This window comes from Eublepharis macularius, chromosome 8, assembly GCF_028583425.1.
Source record: "Eublepharis macularius isolate TG4126 chromosome 8, MPM_Emac_v1.0, whole genome shotgun sequence".
NCBI lineage: Eukaryota > Metazoa > Chordata > Lepidosauria > Squamata > Eublepharidae > Eublepharis > Eublepharis macularius.
The window spans coordinates 38483894-38503994 of NC_072797.1; the positions used below are offsets into that span (position 1 = coordinate 38483894).

General features: G+C 42.3%; 1 protein-coding gene across 1 annotated transcript in view; it reads right to left on the minus strand.

Moving 5' to 3' along the window:
* Nucleotides 1-1611: 1611 nt before the first annotated feature.
* THBS4 (thrombospondin 4) overlaps nt 1612-20101 on the minus strand; it is a 42818-nt gene continuing 24328 nt past the window's right edge. Inside the window, exons 7-22 of the mRNA XM_054986467.1 lie at nt 19192-19364; nt 18819-18956; nt 16796-16873; nt 16160-16312; nt 14640-14744; nt 14363-14470; nt 11938-12097; nt 11071-11189; nt 8794-8846; nt 7042-7235; nt 6284-6462; nt 5341-5389; nt 4921-5117; nt 4527-4699; nt 2752-2891; nt 1612-1820 (exon numbers count right to left, since the gene is read on the minus strand). Coding sequence (XP_054842442.1) covers nt 1759-1820; nt 2752-2891; nt 4527-4699; nt 4921-5117; nt 5341-5389; nt 6284-6462; nt 7042-7235; nt 8794-8846; nt 11071-11189; nt 11938-12097; nt 14363-14470; nt 14640-14744; nt 16160-16312; nt 16796-16873; nt 18819-18956; nt 19192-19364 — 2081 coding nt within the window. The 3' untranslated portion in view covers nt 1612-1758. The remainder of the gene's footprint in view (nt 1821-2751; nt 2892-4526; nt 4700-4920; nt 5118-5340; nt 5390-6283; nt 6463-7041; nt 7236-8793; nt 8847-11070; nt 11190-11937; nt 12098-14362; nt 14471-14639; nt 14745-16159; nt 16313-16795; nt 16874-18818; nt 18957-19191; nt 19365-20101) is intronic.

Genomic DNA, 20101 nt, shown 5'->3' on the forward strand with positions numbered 1-20101 from the left:
AGGAAGAAGTGACGAAATCACAACTTGTGCTCCCAAGTCTTTCAGCCTCCTACCCAGAGCCTCGTAGTCTCTTTTAATATGTTCTGAACTGTACCTGGCAGCATCATTTGTTCCCACATGGATGAGCAAGAAGGGATAATAATCTGTGGGTTTGATGAGCCTTTCCGTCACATAAAGCGAATTCTTTAAAATATTAACCCTGACACATTCATTTATTTTTTTCTTCCTTTTAGTACCAAATTCTGTTGCATTTCAATAGCATTACAATAATGCCCTATAGTACTGCAGTATCTCAAAATAGGGTTACAGTAATGACATTCCTATGGTTCTGTATTGTTCAAAAGCTGTCATTCCGATACACTGCAAAAACAATCACTCTCAAATGTATTTGTCATATTTCCTAATATGGTTATTTTATAATCAATTTATTTGCATCTTGATGTGTAGATAAACAAGCACATACCATTTCAAGCCACTAAGCAAAACCATTGCTGTCTAGGGCCTATGCCAAGATGCCCTTCTAAGTCCCAGTCATATATTGTGTGAGAATCTAGGGCCGCATATTGAAAGTTTTAACAGCTGTTCCAGCACTTAGCAAGCTGACTGACTTCATATGAAAGTAATGTTGGCTACTTTTCATTCCTTGGAAGTCAGTGGAGCCTCAGCATGCATGCATGGGCTAGGTAAAAAGTAGTAAGTTTATTCCAATAACAAGTGAAATTACTGGCCTGAATTGTCCTTGATCCACAGTGTTTGACGGCTGCAGCCATCCCAGAGCTGCAGGTTCAAGAAGTCCTTCAAAAATGCTAGAATGATACTTGAACAAAGAGAAAGGGGTTGAATCCAGGCTCTACTTCCCCTTCCAAACAACTGATAGCTGGGGGCGTTTCCTTTGAACAATGACTTGTGTACAAGTTCTGTCTGATATATCTGGCTGGGGAATTGCATCCACAGCATTTGTGCCTGTGCACAATTTCCTATCCTCCTCAAGATAAATGAATGGAAGTTTGCATCATTATATGTATGGTCCTGGTTAGATTGAGATCTCTATCCAGAAACATAAAGTGTAACTCCTCCAGCCTTCCCAGTTATTGCATGCTCCAAAAGCTGCTGAATTTTTACAACTCTGGGGAATGAGCGTTAATGACTAGCTACTCGTTATGTGAAAATGCGTAAGAGGAAGTCATGATGTTTTACAAGAAGAAGAGATGCTGCTCTGGGAGGGAGAAATGTAAAGGAGAAAGGTGGTTAAAAGGGAGAAGAGGATTTTTTTCTGATCCAAATTCACACAAACACATCTCAGCAGGCTTTGGAAGGATTAACACATGACTTGGACCTCACAGAGGGGAAAGCCACAGGAGGGCGATTTAAAAGGGAAAAATAGTAGTCAGGGAAAGAATACATGCAGTCCCTCTGCTTCCCTTCTCCTAATTTCCCCCTCCCCACACAACTTCTCATTTTTAAAAACGTTGACTTTTTTTTAATGTGGATTGTATAGCTAAGCCCTTAAGTTTGTTTTGATTTGAATGCAAGCACAACTGTATGGCAGGATTGTACTTTAAGGGTTCTGAAATGTTAAGCTAAAACGAAGTGAAAACCCCAGCCTATTTTATCTTTTTATTTTCATATTTATATAAAAAAGTCTGACAGTTTTTCATTAATCATAACAAGTGGTAGTGTGGACTTACACCAAAAAAAGTCATACAAGAATTTAATACATGCTTGTTTGCCACAGCAGTGTTCATTCTCAGTCTTTCCTTAAATATCTCCGACTCCATACTGCTGAGCTTGAAATTCTTGGAAGTCCTCTGGGATGGTATCTGTAAACAAGAAAGGAGTCCAAATATCCACTTATATTGTTGCTATGGAACTAGAGTGCATTTTTAAAATTGTTTTTATGATCATTAAATGTAACTGCAATCTCTTTAGCAGAAGACAGCATACCCTAAGATCCTTATTGGGAATTGTAATACCCGCTAATACACATGGCGCATCTGCCAATTCTAGACTGTAAAAGCCACTGTAGTGAAGTGGTTATAGTGTCAAGCTGGGGTCAGGGAGACCCAGGTTCAAATCCCCACTCTGCCACATAAGCTTGCTGGTGACCTTAGGCCAATCACACATTCCCAGCCTAATCTACCTCACAGAGTTATTGTTGTGTGGGTAAAATGGAGGGGGGTTTAAGCTGCTTCAGGTCCCCATTGGAGAGAGCGGTGTTGAACAAAGAGCTATAAAATAATGATATGCAGTCCAATCCTATGCATGTTTACTAGAAATTAAGAGTGGGTATTGCACAGAACCATCATGGCAATAAGTAAGAAAAGTTAAGTGTGAAAGATACTCCTTTTTTTGGTAACCTCTTCCAATGGGCTGGTTTAGGCTTTTATGAATTGTCCTCTATGGGGTAGCCCAAATACTTTGAACCACCTAAAGGCAATATCCCCTGGTCCAATGTATGCATAGGAGCAGCCACAGATTCCAGCAAGCAACCTGGATAAGGGCTGATTAGATTTCACATTTCTAAAATGTTCTTTACTGTGCCTTGGTTACGAGGTGTTGTTGTTTTTAAAGTGATAGTGTGTTGCAGAGTTTGGCTTCACTCACTCTGATCACTTTAGGCACAGGCCAAGGTACACTGGACAAAGCATTTTGTAAGTTTCCCACGTCTGCTAAACCAGTCATGCAATCCCTACAACAGGTTATTCCTCTACAGCGTGATAAGGAGGGAGGATGGCAGAAGAGAACAGTTACCATTGCAGCGATACTTCAGATTGGACCAAATTATGTTTTCCTGAGAGAAGCAGAAAACACCAAGTCTTCCTCCACGCATGGTGGTATCAATGGTCACTCCAGAATCTGCCACCAGATCAGAGCCTTCATAAAATCTTGCCCTTAAAAGTGCAACAAGTAATTAAGAGGTTGATGTTGCTGATTGTAGTAGATACATGTATTTAGAATCAATTCCAACACTGCATAATGCGGCACTTCTGGGCCACTGTGTATAGGGTTGCCAGATGGGGTCCCAAAGAATACTGGGCCCTGGAGATAAGGGGGCACAGGACTGTCTGGGGGGAAACTGGACACCTGACAACCCTAATTATGTAGAGGACTGTGGCTGGGGTGTTGGCTACCAAATGCTAAATGGACAACAAAAATGTGGATGGCAGGAACTCTGTATGGGCTCTGGCAGGAAAAGAACCCCTCACATATGCCTGCAGGTTCTCCCTTGAAACTGGAAAACAGGTTTGGATCTGGAGCTACCAGAGGAGGAAGGAGAATGGGGACAGTCTTCGGGGAAAGGCCATGTATTGTAAGGCAGGCTAACCAAAGGCATGGCCTCAGAGCATGAGGGCAATATCCTGACGACTGACAAGGCCCTGGCCTGACGTATTAGATCAGACCATGACGGCTTTAAAAGGACCAGACCAAACCATCACTGTTATTGGTGAGTAAAAACTGCAGTTACTTATTGAAATGTACTTCTAGCTAGAAAATTAATACAAGTAAAACCATGCACTGTACATCACCCTACCCTGAACATTCCATTGTTTAATCTTTTAATGGCTTACACCTGCAAATTATTGCCCTGAAAGTATACCAGCCAGAGAGAATTTGCCTCCTGGAAGGCACACAGCACCTGTAGATTATATCTTATTTGTTCCCTTTGCAAACGGATCCTGCAAACCAAGCTTCAAAGCCTAACGATGCATATGACATTCACGAGAGTTTTTGCCAACTCCCCTTTTTACCCTAAAAGCTGGAGAGTCAAAATAAAGGAAGTAAGGGAATTATTTTGAAAAACAGTGCTGTTTTGCTTCTTTACATCCTTCATTCTACAGCTTGCTGCTGCAGTGGGCTGATGGGAACCATCAGAAAAGCCCTCTCTTGCAGTCAATGTTCACACATACGTGAAGTCGGGAGGTTGGGTGGATTTTCCAAAGGTCCTGCCCACTGGTAAGTTCTGATGGCAGGAAAAGGTGAGAGCTGTAAAACTCATTTTCTTGACTGTGACCCCAATTCACAGCAACACTAGGGCACTGTAACTTGAAACAAAGGAATGAGAAATGTGTAACTGGACTGAAGGCTTGGGATGGAAAATGCACTTTGCTTATATTTCTGCTTAGAGCAATCTCTGTTGGGTTTATTGGACAAAAGTCAAACAAAAAAACAGGCCTCCATCACTGACACTATGAATCTATACACAGATGTTGCAATATTGCAACTCTGCCATGAAAGCTTGGGATTTAGCACTGCACACTCAATTCAGCATTCAGACAACTTCACTTTATCCTGTACAGATAAATTGGATGGATTTGCATGCCATACACATCTTCTATAATTCAGATTTTCTTGACAAAGAACTAGTTTCCTTAAATTAGCTGTTTCACACATTACACACTAACAAGCCTTGGTTTGTCACCGTAGAGGTTCTCCACAGCTACTCCTAGCTTACCTACAAGCATATCTGTGCAATATATGTACTCTTGAAAAACAGGTGTTTTCTTCATTTAGCATCATTGTCCTACCTAATATATCCAACCTGAGGTCTGTGCTGTAGGAACCAGCGATAGGAAACTTTATCTTTCCAGCCGACGTTTCGGGGGTCTTTCCACAGCAATCTGACTTGGTCATTAGTGTCCCCAGTATGCCAAAGAGAATTCCTGAGATGCTCCCCTGGCCCAGACTTTGATTTAACAGCCTGCGCAGACATGTCAAAGGGAAGAAATTAACTTTCCATGCGAATTATGAAGAAAACCAGAAGCACTAATTAGTTTTCCATTCTGTTATGGGAAACCAGGCACATGCCCCCACATCCACACTAGAAACCAGGCCAGCCAACCGCCAGGCCAGTTTCCTCTTAGCACTTCACTAGATGACGGCATTAATGAGATTTTGGTCATTTTGGCTCAGAACAAGCACCTTCAACTGAATCCCAGGTTCTGCGACAGCTCTGAAGGGAGTTGCTTGCCAATAGGTCTGCTCAGTCTGTTTCCACATCACCACATAAAAGCTGGAGCTGTCTTGATAACCAAAAATGAAGCCCGCATAGTCATCATCGGTCGCTGTGTTCACATGGAAAGTGCCTTCAAAGTCAACCCCGTTGAAAGCCGTGTAACCTGTTCAATAAAGAGCAATGCATCTCAGGTCCAAAGAAATGACAGGTACAGAACTCTATCGATTCATATATGGTCTTTGTTTAAATGCAGTGGGCCCAATCCAGACCCCCAGAGAGTGTCCTCCTGCCACCAAGTGAGTAGCAGGGTTGGCTAAGAGACATAAATGTCCTTTTCTGTGTTTGCAGATAGCTGCATGAAAGTTTACAGAAAAACATGCACATACCTACAGCAAGTCCAGGATCACTGTTCATGGTCTGCACAATCTCCATGCCCTGTAAGGTACAAATAACATAGTTAATGACCAATGAACAGGAGGGAGGGTCTTTTGTACATTGCAGTCAGACCCAAAAGGCTGGATAAGACTGCATGCTTCACACAATTCTGTCTCTGTCACCTGGTGAGTCTGACAAATCTCCGTTGGCTGTATTTCAAACAATGAATGTACCTACAAACAAAAATTCAACCACAGAGACTTCTATTAGGCTCAACTTTAGCTGCTAGCAATTATTATGTGGGAAATAGCTTTCTAATAAATTCTGGATCTTTTTCTTCAAGCAAATCTCTAGGTCTCACAGTTGTAGTGCAATTCTGAAAAATAGCTAGTATATTCTGAAGACAGCCTGTCTATTGTTGCTCTTTTTCTTCTGCATCCTCCTTCCATACAACCTACATTTCCTTATCTATTTTGCCCTTCATTTTCAGAAATTGTTAAATGAACCCAACTATTGGGTTTGAGCCTGGATGCAAACCTCCATTTGCACATGTAACCGCACTTCCATCTAGGGACTATTGAGTTTCCTCACCCCTTGGCTGTAGCCCCTGAAAAGGTGGTCCAGAGGGTGGCAAGATGCAACATAGCACAAGGAGCTGCAAGGGGAGGCAAGCTTCCCTATATACAAGTGGAGCTTTTGCTTGCACATATGGCAATTCAGATCCAAGCCTTGAAAATTATGCACATCATTCTAATTAATGGAGTAAATTTTACTTTGGACAATTTCTGAAATGATTTGAGATTCCTTGTCATAAAAAAAGCAGCTGACTGCTGTTTAATTTCCAAAAAAAGGATGAAGTGCAGAAGCATATTTGTTCAAACAAGATCTGGAGAGCTGCTTTTGTTGTGCAACTTATCATTCTTAGCTGTTTTTTGACACTAAAGCACATTTTACCTGGTTCAAAACCACCCAGTTTGGATCAATCTGAGCATCACCTTCTGGATCCAGAACTACCGTCTGGTAAGCCCTAAAATCAGTGAGGGTGATCTCTGCATTCTCAGGACAAACATCAATCCGATCGATCACTGTGTCCTGATCAAAATCTGATTCACAGATATCGCCAACTCCATCACCTGGACACACAAGCACAACATGCATAAGGGATGTTGCCTGACAGTTACTATTGGATAACAACTGTTCAGTGACTCATAAATAACCTACAGAATATGATTAAGATTCAATACAAAGCTCAAGAGATATGTTGGAACAGCAAGAGACAAAGACCAATTTTGGACTGCCTCCAATAGTGAAAAGAAGGGATAGAGCAACCCTGGTAGGTTACAGCATGATGGGCCAGATAGTAGAAGAAGAAACCATGCTTCAGTAGTGGAGCATCCGTTTTGCGCACAGAAGGTCCCAGGTTCAATTTCCAGTATTTCCAGTTAAAAGTATTGGGCAGTAAATAATGTGAAGGACCTTGACCTTAGACCCTTGTCAGAGAAATCAGTGTTGACTTTCATATACCAATATAACTTAATTTGTTCACATGACTCTGGTCTTCACCAAGTGGAAATCTCAGATCCTGACACAGATAGTAGACGCCTATGTGATCCCTTTGTTACATTTTCCTTTGAGGAATCATTGTACTCAGCCCACGTGGTGAAAAAACTGTGGTGGAAGGGAAAGGAGGAAGGGAAACAGGCTGTACATACTGTTGTCATCTTCCTGCCCTGGGTTAGGAACCAGACGGCAATTATCTGGACCAGGAGGAATAAGGTCAGGAATTCCATCATTATCATCATCGTCATCGCATTCGTCTCCCAGCCCATCCTTATCAGTGTCGAGCTGGGAGCTGTTAATGACTGTGGGACAGTTGTCGGTGCTGTCTTGGTGCCCATCACCATCACTAGGAGTAAAGCAGGGAGGGTGTAGAAACCTCTGTTAGTTCTATCATGTCTAAGGAGGGAGAAGTGGGTGCCAGTTGTATGTCGCTCACATTCTTCTTTCAAGTAAGGGTCTGAGGCACCACGATGCAGCAAACTGACTGAAGAAAAACAGGCCAAGGCCTACTAAACACCTAAATAGGATACTATTTGGGAATTTCATCTACAGTTTCATGGAAAGAAAGTGGGACATAAATGTAATCAATGTTTCCTTATTTCAGAATGGATTACTGGACTTTCCAAGAAGAAGACTGAGGCAACATCCTTACAATGTCTATCAACATATTTTTTATTAGAGCAGGGCACAGAACTATCAATTGGTTTCCCAACATTTTCCTTTTCATATTCAACCATCTCTGGAGAAGGCACATGAGAATTGCAGGGGAGAATTGCTGTTTCCCAGCAACAAAAAGGTTCAAAGAGCCATGGGGCTAATCTGTACTGTTAGGGAAGGAAGAAAGGAGGAGAAAATGGCTAACAGTATGGGTGAGGGAGTGAACAGTTATGTGAAGCTAGAGTCTTCAGAAGATGAAAAAAAATATAGAAGCTAAACAGTAAAGGCTGGTGATCTCAGTGCCTGGACGCAGCATTGACTTGTTACTTTTTCTGATGCAAGGAGAGCCATAGAAATGGTAAGGGGAAAAGTTTCAACCTGTTACTCAAAATTTCTTCTCAACAGGGAACAGGGTAAGGGAAGGCAGCAATTTACGTGTCTTCAATTATTTGTGTCATCAACAAATAGTGTTCTCCTTTCTTTAAACATCCCAGACTCTCCTCACATTCCAAAGTACAGGAATTTTGTCTGAGCACGATGGCATCATTGACTAGGAACATTTTTGTCTCTTATCCTGTATCTGTTGATGTACTATACAACATCTAATGAAGGTAAGACATTGTCATTAGACCCTGGAGACAAAAACTCCCCATTTGAAGATAGAATCAAAAGATTCACATGAGCTGAAAAGAGACACTTATGTCTAAAATCACTGAAAGCCAAGGTCAGACCTGAAGCAAGAGGCCTGTGATGTTTATTCATCCCTGATTATGGTAAACGGGACATTATCACCACTGATGCTGTAAATGAAAGTAAAAAACAAACGAACCAGCAAATGATTTCCACCTCTTGTGGCAATCTTTATTTTGCAGAGTAGAAGTACAAGAAAAATGGACTTTGTTTCTATGTCCTAAATTGTTAAAAAAGAATATTGTCTGCATAGTTTTCATGGTACAGCTGCACAAAACAACACTGCAATACTGTGTTATCATTGGAAGGACCTGATTACTTTTCTGATCTTAATGAATGTTTATAATTACTTATAACTTTCTGGGGTGAGAAGGTAACACTGTATTGGTTACAATAATGAGTATAATGGTTTGAAAAGTTAAATTTGACTCTGGAAGATGTAAGAGCCACTCCAATGAAAGCAAAAGAAGAATAGCAGCTTGGGCCAGGGTTGAGTCTGTCTGAGTGTTGTCAAACTTGCAAGCCTCTTACATACATTAGAGCAAGCATTACTCTACCTGTCTTGATTAGTATCACAGGAATCCCCGACAAGGTCATTGTCAATATCTGACTGTGAACAGAAATAGAAAAAATATTACAAAATAACATTCTTAAATCATAGAGAAATCACATTGTTGTAAGAGATTCAACACTTGTCTTTCAGAGCAATCCCAAACAGGGTTACACCCTTCTAAGTCCACTGAAGTCAATGGAATGAAAAGGCTTAGGATGGCATTGTAAAAGAGCAGAGAGGACTATATTTGAAAAGGCAGAATAGTGGTTTGTATCCCAGCAGACTAGCATGTTAATGTGTATAAGTTCTGGGAAATAAAACAGCTTCTTTGCCCTTGTAAAGATTCCTTCTCCTTTTCAGATCTTTAATGGTAGTTTACAATTAAAAGCCATAATAGAATATTTGTTCAGAGAAGAGTTTGAGTAGTTCCATACCAGTGTAATATGGTACAATGATCATCATTGCACAGAACATGCAATTATGATGATGATGATTCCAGAGAGTGACATCATTAGCCTATTGTTTTCCCATATGGGGGCTGCCAGGAGGAGGGAAAGAGAAAATTGTGTGATGGAGGGTCACCTGCCAAGTCTTTGCAGGTTCCACTTTATGGAACTGACCCCAGCCTGCCAGCCAACATCAGGCAACTGGGTCATTCATTCATTCATAGTCTGCCTTTCTCATGGGGACTCAAGGTGGACTACATAGTGTGAGATTAGTATAATCAGTATCAAGGACATTTCCATACAGTGTCAAGGACATTTCCATAAACAATGCCATAGGGTAAATAAATACAAGCTTACAAAGACATAGCATTAGCAATGATCCAATACAGAGTTGAAGAAATGCTGAAACAGAACAATAATCAATTCTAGGACTGCCATTAGACAACATGAAGCATAGGTAGTACATAGGAGTACGTATTTAAAGAAACAGATAATATGAACGGCAACATAGTGGTGAAGACTATGGTCCCCAATTCATTAGCGGAGCATCTGAGACCCCCCTCCCTACAATGCAGCCCTCTTGTTTGAGTAAAAAAGCCTTTTTGAATCATTTGGTTTTGCATCATTTGCGGAAAGCCAGGAGAGTGGGGGCTCTCCTGACATCCTCAGGCAGGCCATTCCACAGAATAGGGGCCACCACAGAGAAAGCCTGTGTATGGGCTGCTGCTGATTTCGCCCATGTGCACCTGAAACAGACCCTGTTCAGAGGAGTGAAGCTCCTATGGAGACACATAGGGAGGGAGGCGGTCCCTTAGGTATGCTGGGTCAAGGCTGTAAAGAGCTTTGTATGTGATAACCAATACCTTGAACTGAGCATGGTCACTGATAGGTAGCCAATGATGTGACTGCAGGATGGGAGTGATGTTCATGCTCCTGCTAACAGTCAAGCCACAGCATTTTGCACCAATTGAAGCCTCCTAGATAACTTAGATGGAAGACCAATGTATAGTGCATTACAAGTTTTGATGTTACCATAGCATGGATTCAGGTGGCCAAGTCAGCCTGTCGAGGTAAGAAGCCATCTTCCAGTCTGGAGTGAGATGGTAGAAAGCATTTTTTGCAGCTGCCTTAACTTGTTTTTCTAGTATTAGCGCTGGGTCCAGTATAACCCATAGGCTCTTAACTGAGACTGCAAGGGTCAGATGAACTCCACTGAAAGTAGGGAGTACAACGTCCTAACTTTGCCAGGAGGAGGGAATGAGGGAAATCTGAAGATAAGGGGGCAGATAAAGATAGGTTTGCTGATAGGCATGAAAGGGAGAAGGAAGCAGGAAAAAAGGAGAACCTATGAGGCTTTCAAGGAAAGGTAAGAAGAAATAGTGGGGATGGGAAAATTACATGCCCCCCACAAATCTTTGCAGTTCTCTCACTTGTGTGTGCATGTAATTTTAAATGTACTGGTTCTGTAATATAACATTAATCAAAATTAGCACCATTTTTCAGCGCATGGTTTCAGAGGGGAAAACTTGGGCATGACACCAAAGTTACGGTATTCCGGCCCCAGAAAGATTAAACTGACCACTTCTATCATTGTCTTCTGCCAAGGAGTGAAGACTTTCCTGTTTTTTCTGGCATTCCCTCACTGATTCTCATTGGCTCTTCCTTCCATTCAAATGTTTGTTTTGCTTTAATTGTTTTTATATAACTAGGTGTATTTTTAATCTTGTTTTGATATTTTTATTGTATGCCACCTTGGGGACCCTAAGCTGCATGAAAAGGTAGCTTAGAAATGTTTTAAATAAATAAAAATACTACATTTTCCTGTCATCACTGACCTGATTGGGATTGCTAATATCTGGGCAGCTGTCACAGGCATCACCAACACCATCATTATCCCTGTCTTCCTGTTGTCGATTGGGAACCTTTGGACAGTTATCCAAGACATTCTTAATACCTAAAAGAAATTATGATATAGAATCAGCTTTTTGATCACTCGGTATGTAAAACCTGAAACACTAAGCCTTGGTAGCAAAGTAGAGAGAGTGTTAGACTTAGACTGGGAAAATCTAGATTCTAATCCCCCACTTGGTCAGGAAACTTACTGAGGGACCTCAACTATCACTCTGGTTCACTTGTTTGTTTTGAAGATAAAGCATATGTCATCCAGAGCTCCTTTAAGAAATGATGAGATACAAATAAAAGTAGTGGTGGCGGGGAGTAAAACATCTGAAGGAGCACTTCAGGGGCTTCGCTGATTCTGACTGCAGGCAATCATAATATGGTTACTGCCACTTCAGAGAATTTCTCAGCATGAGGAGAAGCTTTTAGGGGAGGCAGAATTAGGAAAGAGGGACTTGAAACCCCCCAGCAGATGTATGGAAACATTCCTTTGCATCCTGTGGAAAAACATCAGTTGGCAATATATCCGCCATGTAGATCCTCCAATGGGTTGGGATTTCCATTTGCGGAACAGGGGTCAGTGATTCTTGCCGACTCCACCCTCACACCTCAAGCCCCAACTCTGCACAGACCCCAACATTCAGTAGACTCAACAGGCTGGGGTAGCAAGAAGAAGCAGGGAAGTCCTACTCCACAAAGTTCACAGGCAGATAGATCACAACCGTGCCTAAACTGGGATGTGCACTTGGGATGGGCCCGAGTGTCCAATTTAGTATAGGCAACAGGCAGAACCATCTACCCACCGTCTCCATCCATGTCATCATCACAGGCATCTCCTTTGCCGTCTCCATCTGTGTCTCGCTGGTCGTTGTTCAAGACCATACGGCAATTGTCACAAGCATCTCCAAAGATATCCTGGTCACTGTTTCTCTGGTTAACATTGGAAGCAAGGACACAGTTATCCTGAAAAAGAGAAAGGCCAACCGCTCTTGACTCCGTTCTTCCCACAGCTGTAGTGCTCATGAATCTTTATTGACCTTACTTTTCCAAACAACATTGTGTTGCTAATGAAAGCAGCACAATAAGTCCTTAATGACAAAGAAATGTATTGTAGCATACACTTCTGTAGGTTAGAGTCTGCATCGTCAGATGCATTAAGCGGTTACCTAAAAGAAGAAAACAATGTTTTGCAATGTGAAATTAAAAGGTCAAACAATTCCAAAGACAGTATGCAGAGCACAAATGCATACAGTATCCAAGCAGAGCCACTGATGATGAGCTAGCAGAGTAATATGAATGGCATGAATAAGGAGAGACGACAGCAGTGCAATCTGAAGCAGATTTATGCCCTTCTATTGCACTACAGTCCAGTGGGTTGGATTCAGCCATCTTTTCTGTGCATTAAAAAGGGAGGAGGGGTCCCGTTTGACTACTGAAAAGGGGGTGTTGGAGGCCATAGGACTTGTATGGACAAAAGCCATGTGAGATGGGGATGGTAATGAGGGGAACTGTCTTAAGACCGAGCAAAAAAAGTTGGCTGAATCCAACTCATTGTCATTTTCTCTACTGAATAGCTGCTGTTTGTTCCACAAATTTGCTAATTAATTCCACTTCAGTGGCTTCACGCTGAAATTTCCATTTGAAACTGATTCTGTGAAAGTGCAGCAGCTTCAAGGTACTGTTGTAATATCTATTTGTGTCTATGTAGTCTTGGAGTACAAACATGGCCTGCAAAGACAGCAGAAAGACACTGTTGACAGATGAGATAAGGGCACAGATCATGTTAGATAAATCTGCAGGTGATGGAACCCCTGATGGTACAAGAGATGTTGTTTGGATCCATGATAGCATTGCTTCCATAGATATGGGGACTGACATGACACTGGGGTTTACTGTGGGGGCTAGTTCTAGGATTTATATCTCTAGCTGGTGGCTCACCGTAGTTGGTGAGTAGCTGCTTGGGGCTGAATGGCTATAGGCGAACAAGATCAGCCCCTCCACACAAGTCTAGGGAAACATATTCCAGGATCCTTGATGATGCAAGATAAAAGGCAGAGGAAAAGGCATTCTGTTTCTATAGGACAGGCAAAACAGAAAAAGTAGGTGCCTATCCAATCTTGTTGATCTGCTTCTTCCTTTATACAGATTAGGATCATAGTCTTAAGAATGTTTGATGTGACTCCTGCAACTGTTGGTTTCTGCCTAAGCAAATGCTTGGCTGTAAACAATGGGTAGGATCATAATGATTATACAAGGACAAAACACTCTACAGAAAGTCCTTCCCCACCTTCCTTTTCCCACAGGAGCCCTCTTCTGTCTCCCAAAAGACATTGTCATGGACAAAATGGGTCTTTTGTAGGTAATGCAAAAGACCCTGAAGAGCTACTGCCAGTCAGAGCAAAGTGTGCTGACCTTCACAGACCAATGGTCTTGCTTGGTATAAGGCAGCTTCAAGCATTCATGTGTGACATAACGTTTTTCATATATGGGTTGGCTTTTGAAATGCACAGTCTTGACAATAGATCCTTAAACAAATATAATTGTCACAAAAAGTGGAGTCAAACTGACCTGGAGAAGTGGGGAAAACTGATAAAACTACCTTTTCATCTCCCTGGTGTCCTTATTTCTGTTCTATTCATGTATAACCAAATGGAAATACTGAATGAAGCATTCTTCTTGGTAGTAGATGGTACGCTCAATGAATTCTCTGCATTTTTTAAAGAACTTTTGGGGGGCATTTGACACCCCTCACATTCCAAATTAGGAAAGTACACTTTCTGTTTGGGCAAGAGTTTTATTATTTTCACTAGATTTTGAAACAAGGCCAATAAAATAAAAAGGCACAGGGATGCTAAGTAAATATACCTCAGTTCATCATGCCAGAAGTGATGTTATGTGACACTCTAGGATTTCCAAAAAAACTCTATAGAAAAACCATAGGATATTGCAGAGCCTAGAGCATCCATTACAGTACTTCCAGTTTTTACCCCCATTCCCCCTTGCTGGCATTTTGGCCTCCAGCAGGCACAAACAGGGCTTCTGAGAGGTCTCCTGCTATAGCAACCTTTCTGATTAATTTTTATCTTATTGTTTTCTAATGTGTATTTTTGAAAAGCAGGATTTTGATTTTGACAAGTCCATGAGCTGCTTTAGGAGGCCAGTTGGGTTGAAAGAAGAAACAGAAACTGGAAAAGACTATGCAAACTAAATACTGACTGTCACTAGTACCTGGTCATTAGGAATGCCATCCCCATCTGCATCGTCATCACAGGCATCTCCAATTCCATCTCCATCAGCATCTTCTTGCCCGGAGTTTGGAACAAACTTGCAGTTGTCCTAGGCAGTGGTTGGGGAAGAAGTAAAAGGTTGGAATATGCAATTGGTATTCAAAGGGCTGCCCCAGTTCTCCCCTTTCTATGCCCTTTATAGAAATTAATTTTTCTAGAGAGCTATGGATTCAAATGAAGGAGATGTTTGAAATAATTCCCATCCCCTTCCCCCAAACCTTTCGGCAGCTTTCAGCTGAGCATGAAAGTTCTTCATCAGGATAACCATCGATATCAATGTCTTTTCCACACACAAAGCCATTGCCAGCCCAGCCAATGCCACACTGTAAGAAAAAGTATCACAAAACCAATGTGAAAGGAAACTGGGGAAGAACCGCAGGTGAGCAACTGAGGTGCAAATCATAAACCCTTGCCTTAAGCTAGCTGGTTTCTCTAAGGGCCAAGCTACACATGACGAATGACAATTGAACGGCAAGTGGATTGATTGGAGGGCAAGTGAACAGGGAGAAATACACTTGCTGTTCAAGTGTCATTCGTCATGTGTAGCTTGGCCCTAAGTCTTCACCTGTAATATGGGATAATAATATTGGTCTACCTTTCAGTGCTGTTGTAAGGACAGCAGCACAACAATGTCCATGAAGCACTTTGTTATACAAATGCCCAGTACAGTGAAAGCTTTGTTATCTGGCATTCAGAGGGAATGGGTGCTGTTGGATAATCAAATGTGCTGAACATTAGATCTTATTGTTCTGCCTACTCTCTATCCAGAGGAAGCCATGGTGGCCAAACCCTATGTCCCTGGGACTGCAGAAGTAAGAGCCTCCCCATACCTGGCGGGACCCTTGCACACTCACCCCAGCCACAGGGCCATCCGACACAGCAGGCGGGCAAGCAACTCAGCAGCCTCCCAAAGATGATGACAGTGGGCAAAAGACCCACAGAAGCTAGAGGCATCAAGCTGGCTGGCTGGAGAAGCAGGAACCAGCCAAATGCACCCAAAGATTTGGGTGTATCTTGGCTGGAGGAGAGAAACTTGGTCTGTGGGTGGTATGCTAAGTATTTTGGATATTTAAGTGGTGGATAACAAAGCTTTTACTGCATTATTATTATTATATTCATGCATTATTATTATATTCATGCTAAAGATTCACAGAATTCTCTAGTGGTCAGTGAGAAAGGTGGGCTATAAATGAAGTAAATACATTTTTAAAAATTAAAATAATAACATTATTTTTTTTAATTACTTGGAATTTTTGACACTGAGAAATAACATTTACCCCAGCAAAACTTGACCGAATCTCAATGCACAGAATGTAAATCCATACAGCCACCCACAGGCAAGGAGTCACATCCAGACTCCAAGATCAAGGTGGCAAAAGGCAAGGCCACATCAGAGCCAAACCTAGAGCAGTGGTACAGCTAACTGAACCAATCTTTATTTCCAAATGCCCAGGAAAAATTAAATTTAAAAAAATTATTTGGAATTTTTGATACCAGGAATTACCATTCACACTAGCAGACAGCATGAAATACAGAGTTTTTGAAATAAATATATACATGATGAAAGGACAGCCCTAAACAGTTACACCCTTCTAAGCCCACTGACTTCAAAAGACTTGGGAGGCTTAGAAAGCTGGAGCTCAACTTAGAACTGCATTAACTATGATTTTTCTGAAGAATGTCAAACTAGGGCTTGTGTGGCATTCATCGCTCTAGAAGCAGGTAATCAAAATCTTACCACACATGAGATGTCTCCTTGCCTTCCTTCTGTGCACTGCGCATAGATACTGCATGGGTTCAAGGCACGATTTCGGCAGCTTCTTTCAGCCTTGCACCCCCTGACCTGGTCTCCAGTGAACCCAGCTTTGCATGCTCCACAGCGGTAGGAACCCTATCAGGAAAGCAAGCAAGATCAGAAACAAGATTTCCCCCTGCTTTTAAATGGCATGTGCTTGTTGCCAAAAGATAAGGAAAGAATAGGCCTGTTCACGGCAGAAGCCCTCCTAAGTTCCTCAGGAAGACCATTCCAGAGGACTGGGGCAGCCACCCCAAAGGCCTGTAAACAAGCAGAACACCCTCTTCTGGGAGGAATGGAACCTGGGCTGTCAACCTCCAGATAGGGCCTGGAGATCTCCCAGAATTCCAACTGATCTCCAGATTCGTAATTTCCTTTTTCACAGCTGGTGGCTGAGCAACGTGATGAGTTATGTTGTGAGGTGTAAGTGAAAAACATGTAACACTTTATCTGCCGGCTTCACACAGTTCTATTATCATCTGGCTAGCCTTCAAGGGCTCTTCCTTTCTGGGTAGCACTTGTAACATTTAGACTGATCAGATCTGGACAGCACCCCCTCCCCCATGACAAGGTACTTACCACAGTGTTTATACACTGCGAATTTGGGACACAGCCTCCGTTTGCATGGTTTTGACATTCATCTACATCCGAGCAGACCTAACACAATATTTTAAAATAGCAAGGGGAAAATTAATTCCAACACTCAGGTACAAAATGACTACTTCAAGATGTCTTCTCAAACGTACTGAACAAGCAAAGATGTTTTTATTCCACTGTTAGTGCTAATTGGAAAACAATATAAAAGCACAGCAGTGGCTAGATCTAATCCCTGCTGTGACTGTGAGGCCTGGAGAAAGGAAATCGTTCAGCATTTGGCTAAATATGAAGATCCCCAGGGCTGCTGTATATGTGATATTTTTCTTACTAGGATATCCACAGGTAAAGGACAAAATGTACACTGCTGTGTGCAAAAAATACAAGTCTTTTTACCACATATCAATATGGAAAACTGGATGAACACTGTCCCTCTTTCCCTGCTGGAAACATACAATTGATTCTAAACCAGTGAAGCAACAATAGCCCCCAAAAGGTCACACATGGTGCAAGGACAGAAAACAAAGGAAAGATGTGCCAGTACTTGGCAAATAGCCAAGTAGCCAATTCATGGCCAATGTCAAAGGGTTCCAAAAGGTCTCTTGAAAAGTTCAGTCTTACAAAACTGCACCAGAGTTAAAGCTGTGGAGAATACAAGCCAGGTTCACACATCAAGGGGTGAAGCCCAAGGTCCACCTGCCTGCCACAGTAGCCTGCCACCAGGACCCTTTGAAGTCCTGTCACTGAGATGGGAACCACACCTCAGGAATAATCAAACTATACTTGAGAGACAGCAAGCTGAATCCTGAGCAAAGATTACAAAAGGGAGCATGGGCCAAATTGGCCTAGATACTGAATTCAGATTAAAGCTGTTGAACCAAAGAGACACCACACAAAGATATAATATAAATGATTTATAAATAAGAGAATAAAATGATTAAACTAGAAAATGTGCATAAAAGATAAGATAAAACAAGAAAGCTAAATAACCTAACACTAAACATACTTGCCAGAATATTTGGTCAAAAATGCAAAGTCCAGTATCAAAGATTCAGGCATCTGGCCGGGCTGTAAATCCATACAGCCACAAGCAAGGAGCTATGACCACACCCCAGCTCCAAGATCAGGTGGCAAAGGGAACGGCCACATCAGAGCCAAACCTAGAGTAATTGTCTAGCTAAATGAACCAACCTTTATTCCCAAAAGCCTGGGAATAGGGCAAGAGGGACTGACCAGTCAGAACATGGCAGTAACGTAAGGCTTGACTTTCTGTAGCTGAACCAAGTCCTCACACCAGCGCCCTTCCTCCAATGAGAACCAAGGTGGTTCAAGATAAGCTAACAAGACAGAATGTAACACAGCCATGGTGACTTTGGTGCCTAGACTCCCTTCTTTAGCAGTTTCAAGGGCACCTTGCAGCTGGCACTGAAAACACTAATGAGGCTCATGATGGCATGTAGCATGAAATTATCTTTTTCTCACAGACCAATAGTTTTTCCCAACAAGCTCTGCAAACTCTGGTCAAGCAGGTATAATATTGGATATGAGTTAGGTCAAGAACAGGGCTGTTCACCACAGAAGCCCTCCTAAGTTCCTCAGGAAGACCATTTCAGAGGACTGGGGCAGCCACCCCAAAGGCCTGTAAACAAGCAGAACACATCGTCATGGGAGGAATGGTACCAGAGCTGTCAACCTCCAGGGGACCTGGAGATCTCCCAGAATTACAACTGATCTCCAGATGACAAGTTCCATTTGAGAAAATGGCTGCTTTGGAAGGTAAGACTCTATAGTATTACACCCTGCTAAGCTCCCTCCCCAAAGCCTGCCCTCTCTATCTCCCACTCACCAAATCTCCCAAACTTGTAGCTGGCAATCCTAAGTAGAACAATCAGCAACAAGTGTTCTTTCTAGAAGTGAAATAATATCACTTGTATATAATATAGATCCTATAAATATATGTGCAGTCGAACTTTATTTGCTTTTGGTGGGTGGCAGTTAGATCACGTACCTGTTTATTATTTTTGGCCGAGTTTACTCCCACTCCTTGGATGATCTGTCCGGTGTATCCTGGTGGGCAGGCCTCGCATCTGAATCCTGGAGACATGTTCACACATCTCACTCCTGGGAAGCATGGATTATATCGGCACTAAAAGGACAATAACTAGATTCATTCAATGTTTGAAGCAGGTTGTACTTCATTAGAAGCCTGAGTTGACTCTCACTTCTGAATCTCACTTCTGAATGTCACTGTAACACCCAGCAGATTCACAGACTTCACCTACAGAGCACTGTAGGGACAGTCCAGATTTCTCTAGGCCTCACAAGCTGCCTCTTCATACTAGATTCTACATGGAACTTTTTTTTTAAAAAAAGTATTTTACCTCATCAATATCTGCACAGGTAACTCCATTTCCAGTGAAGCCTTCAGGGCAAGGCCCACACTGAAATCCATCCGCTGTGTCTGTGCAACGAACGCCTCTGAAACAAGTGTTGGCTTCACATTTTGGCTTAGGGGGTTCCGGGGGTGGGGTAGGGAAATTTCCAGCTCCCAATCCTGAAAATCATGAAGTAAGGTGCCAAGCTAGGATCTGAATCGAGACTAGGCTTGCCAGGTACCCACTAGTGGCAGGCAAACTCCTGGCGACTTACCTCTTACCTCATGTGGGGTGTGGAAGCACACACACATAAAAAAGAACTTGTAAGTACTCATGGCCCCCCAATTCCCCCCAAACTCCTACCAGTTACCAAGAGGGACCTGGTAACCCTGAGACTCCTGCTTGCCCAGGCCCAGCATAGTATAGTAGATGCCACAGGGCCAGTTGCAGTAATTTGCACAGCACAATAACATCTCCTGGGCTGAGATCATCCAACTGGATTCCAGCACATGATTCAGGAGCCTTGGGTCTTATAAAGGCCTGGCCTTGTATGTTGTCTCCACCATCTGGATAAATCATCAGCAAGCGAGGACCTGACCCAGACTGAATTCTGGTTCCTGTATGCTTCTCTTTTCATAATCCAGCCAGACACCCTGGAAGTCATCCATGCCCAGGATTACGCTTCTTTTCTCTCGATCTTGCACTATGATTTGCTTGCTTAGAATGCTGACTGTTGGCCTAACCTCAACCCCACTCCTCTCTTCTGGCCCTACTCCCTCAACTACATCCAGGCTCCTGACAGTATAGCAGTTTATATTACAAATTAGTAAACCATGATATAAAGGCTGAATTTAGCTATTTATAAATAAATTATCTTATATTGTAAATAAATTATATTGTATTATAACTCTGTTTA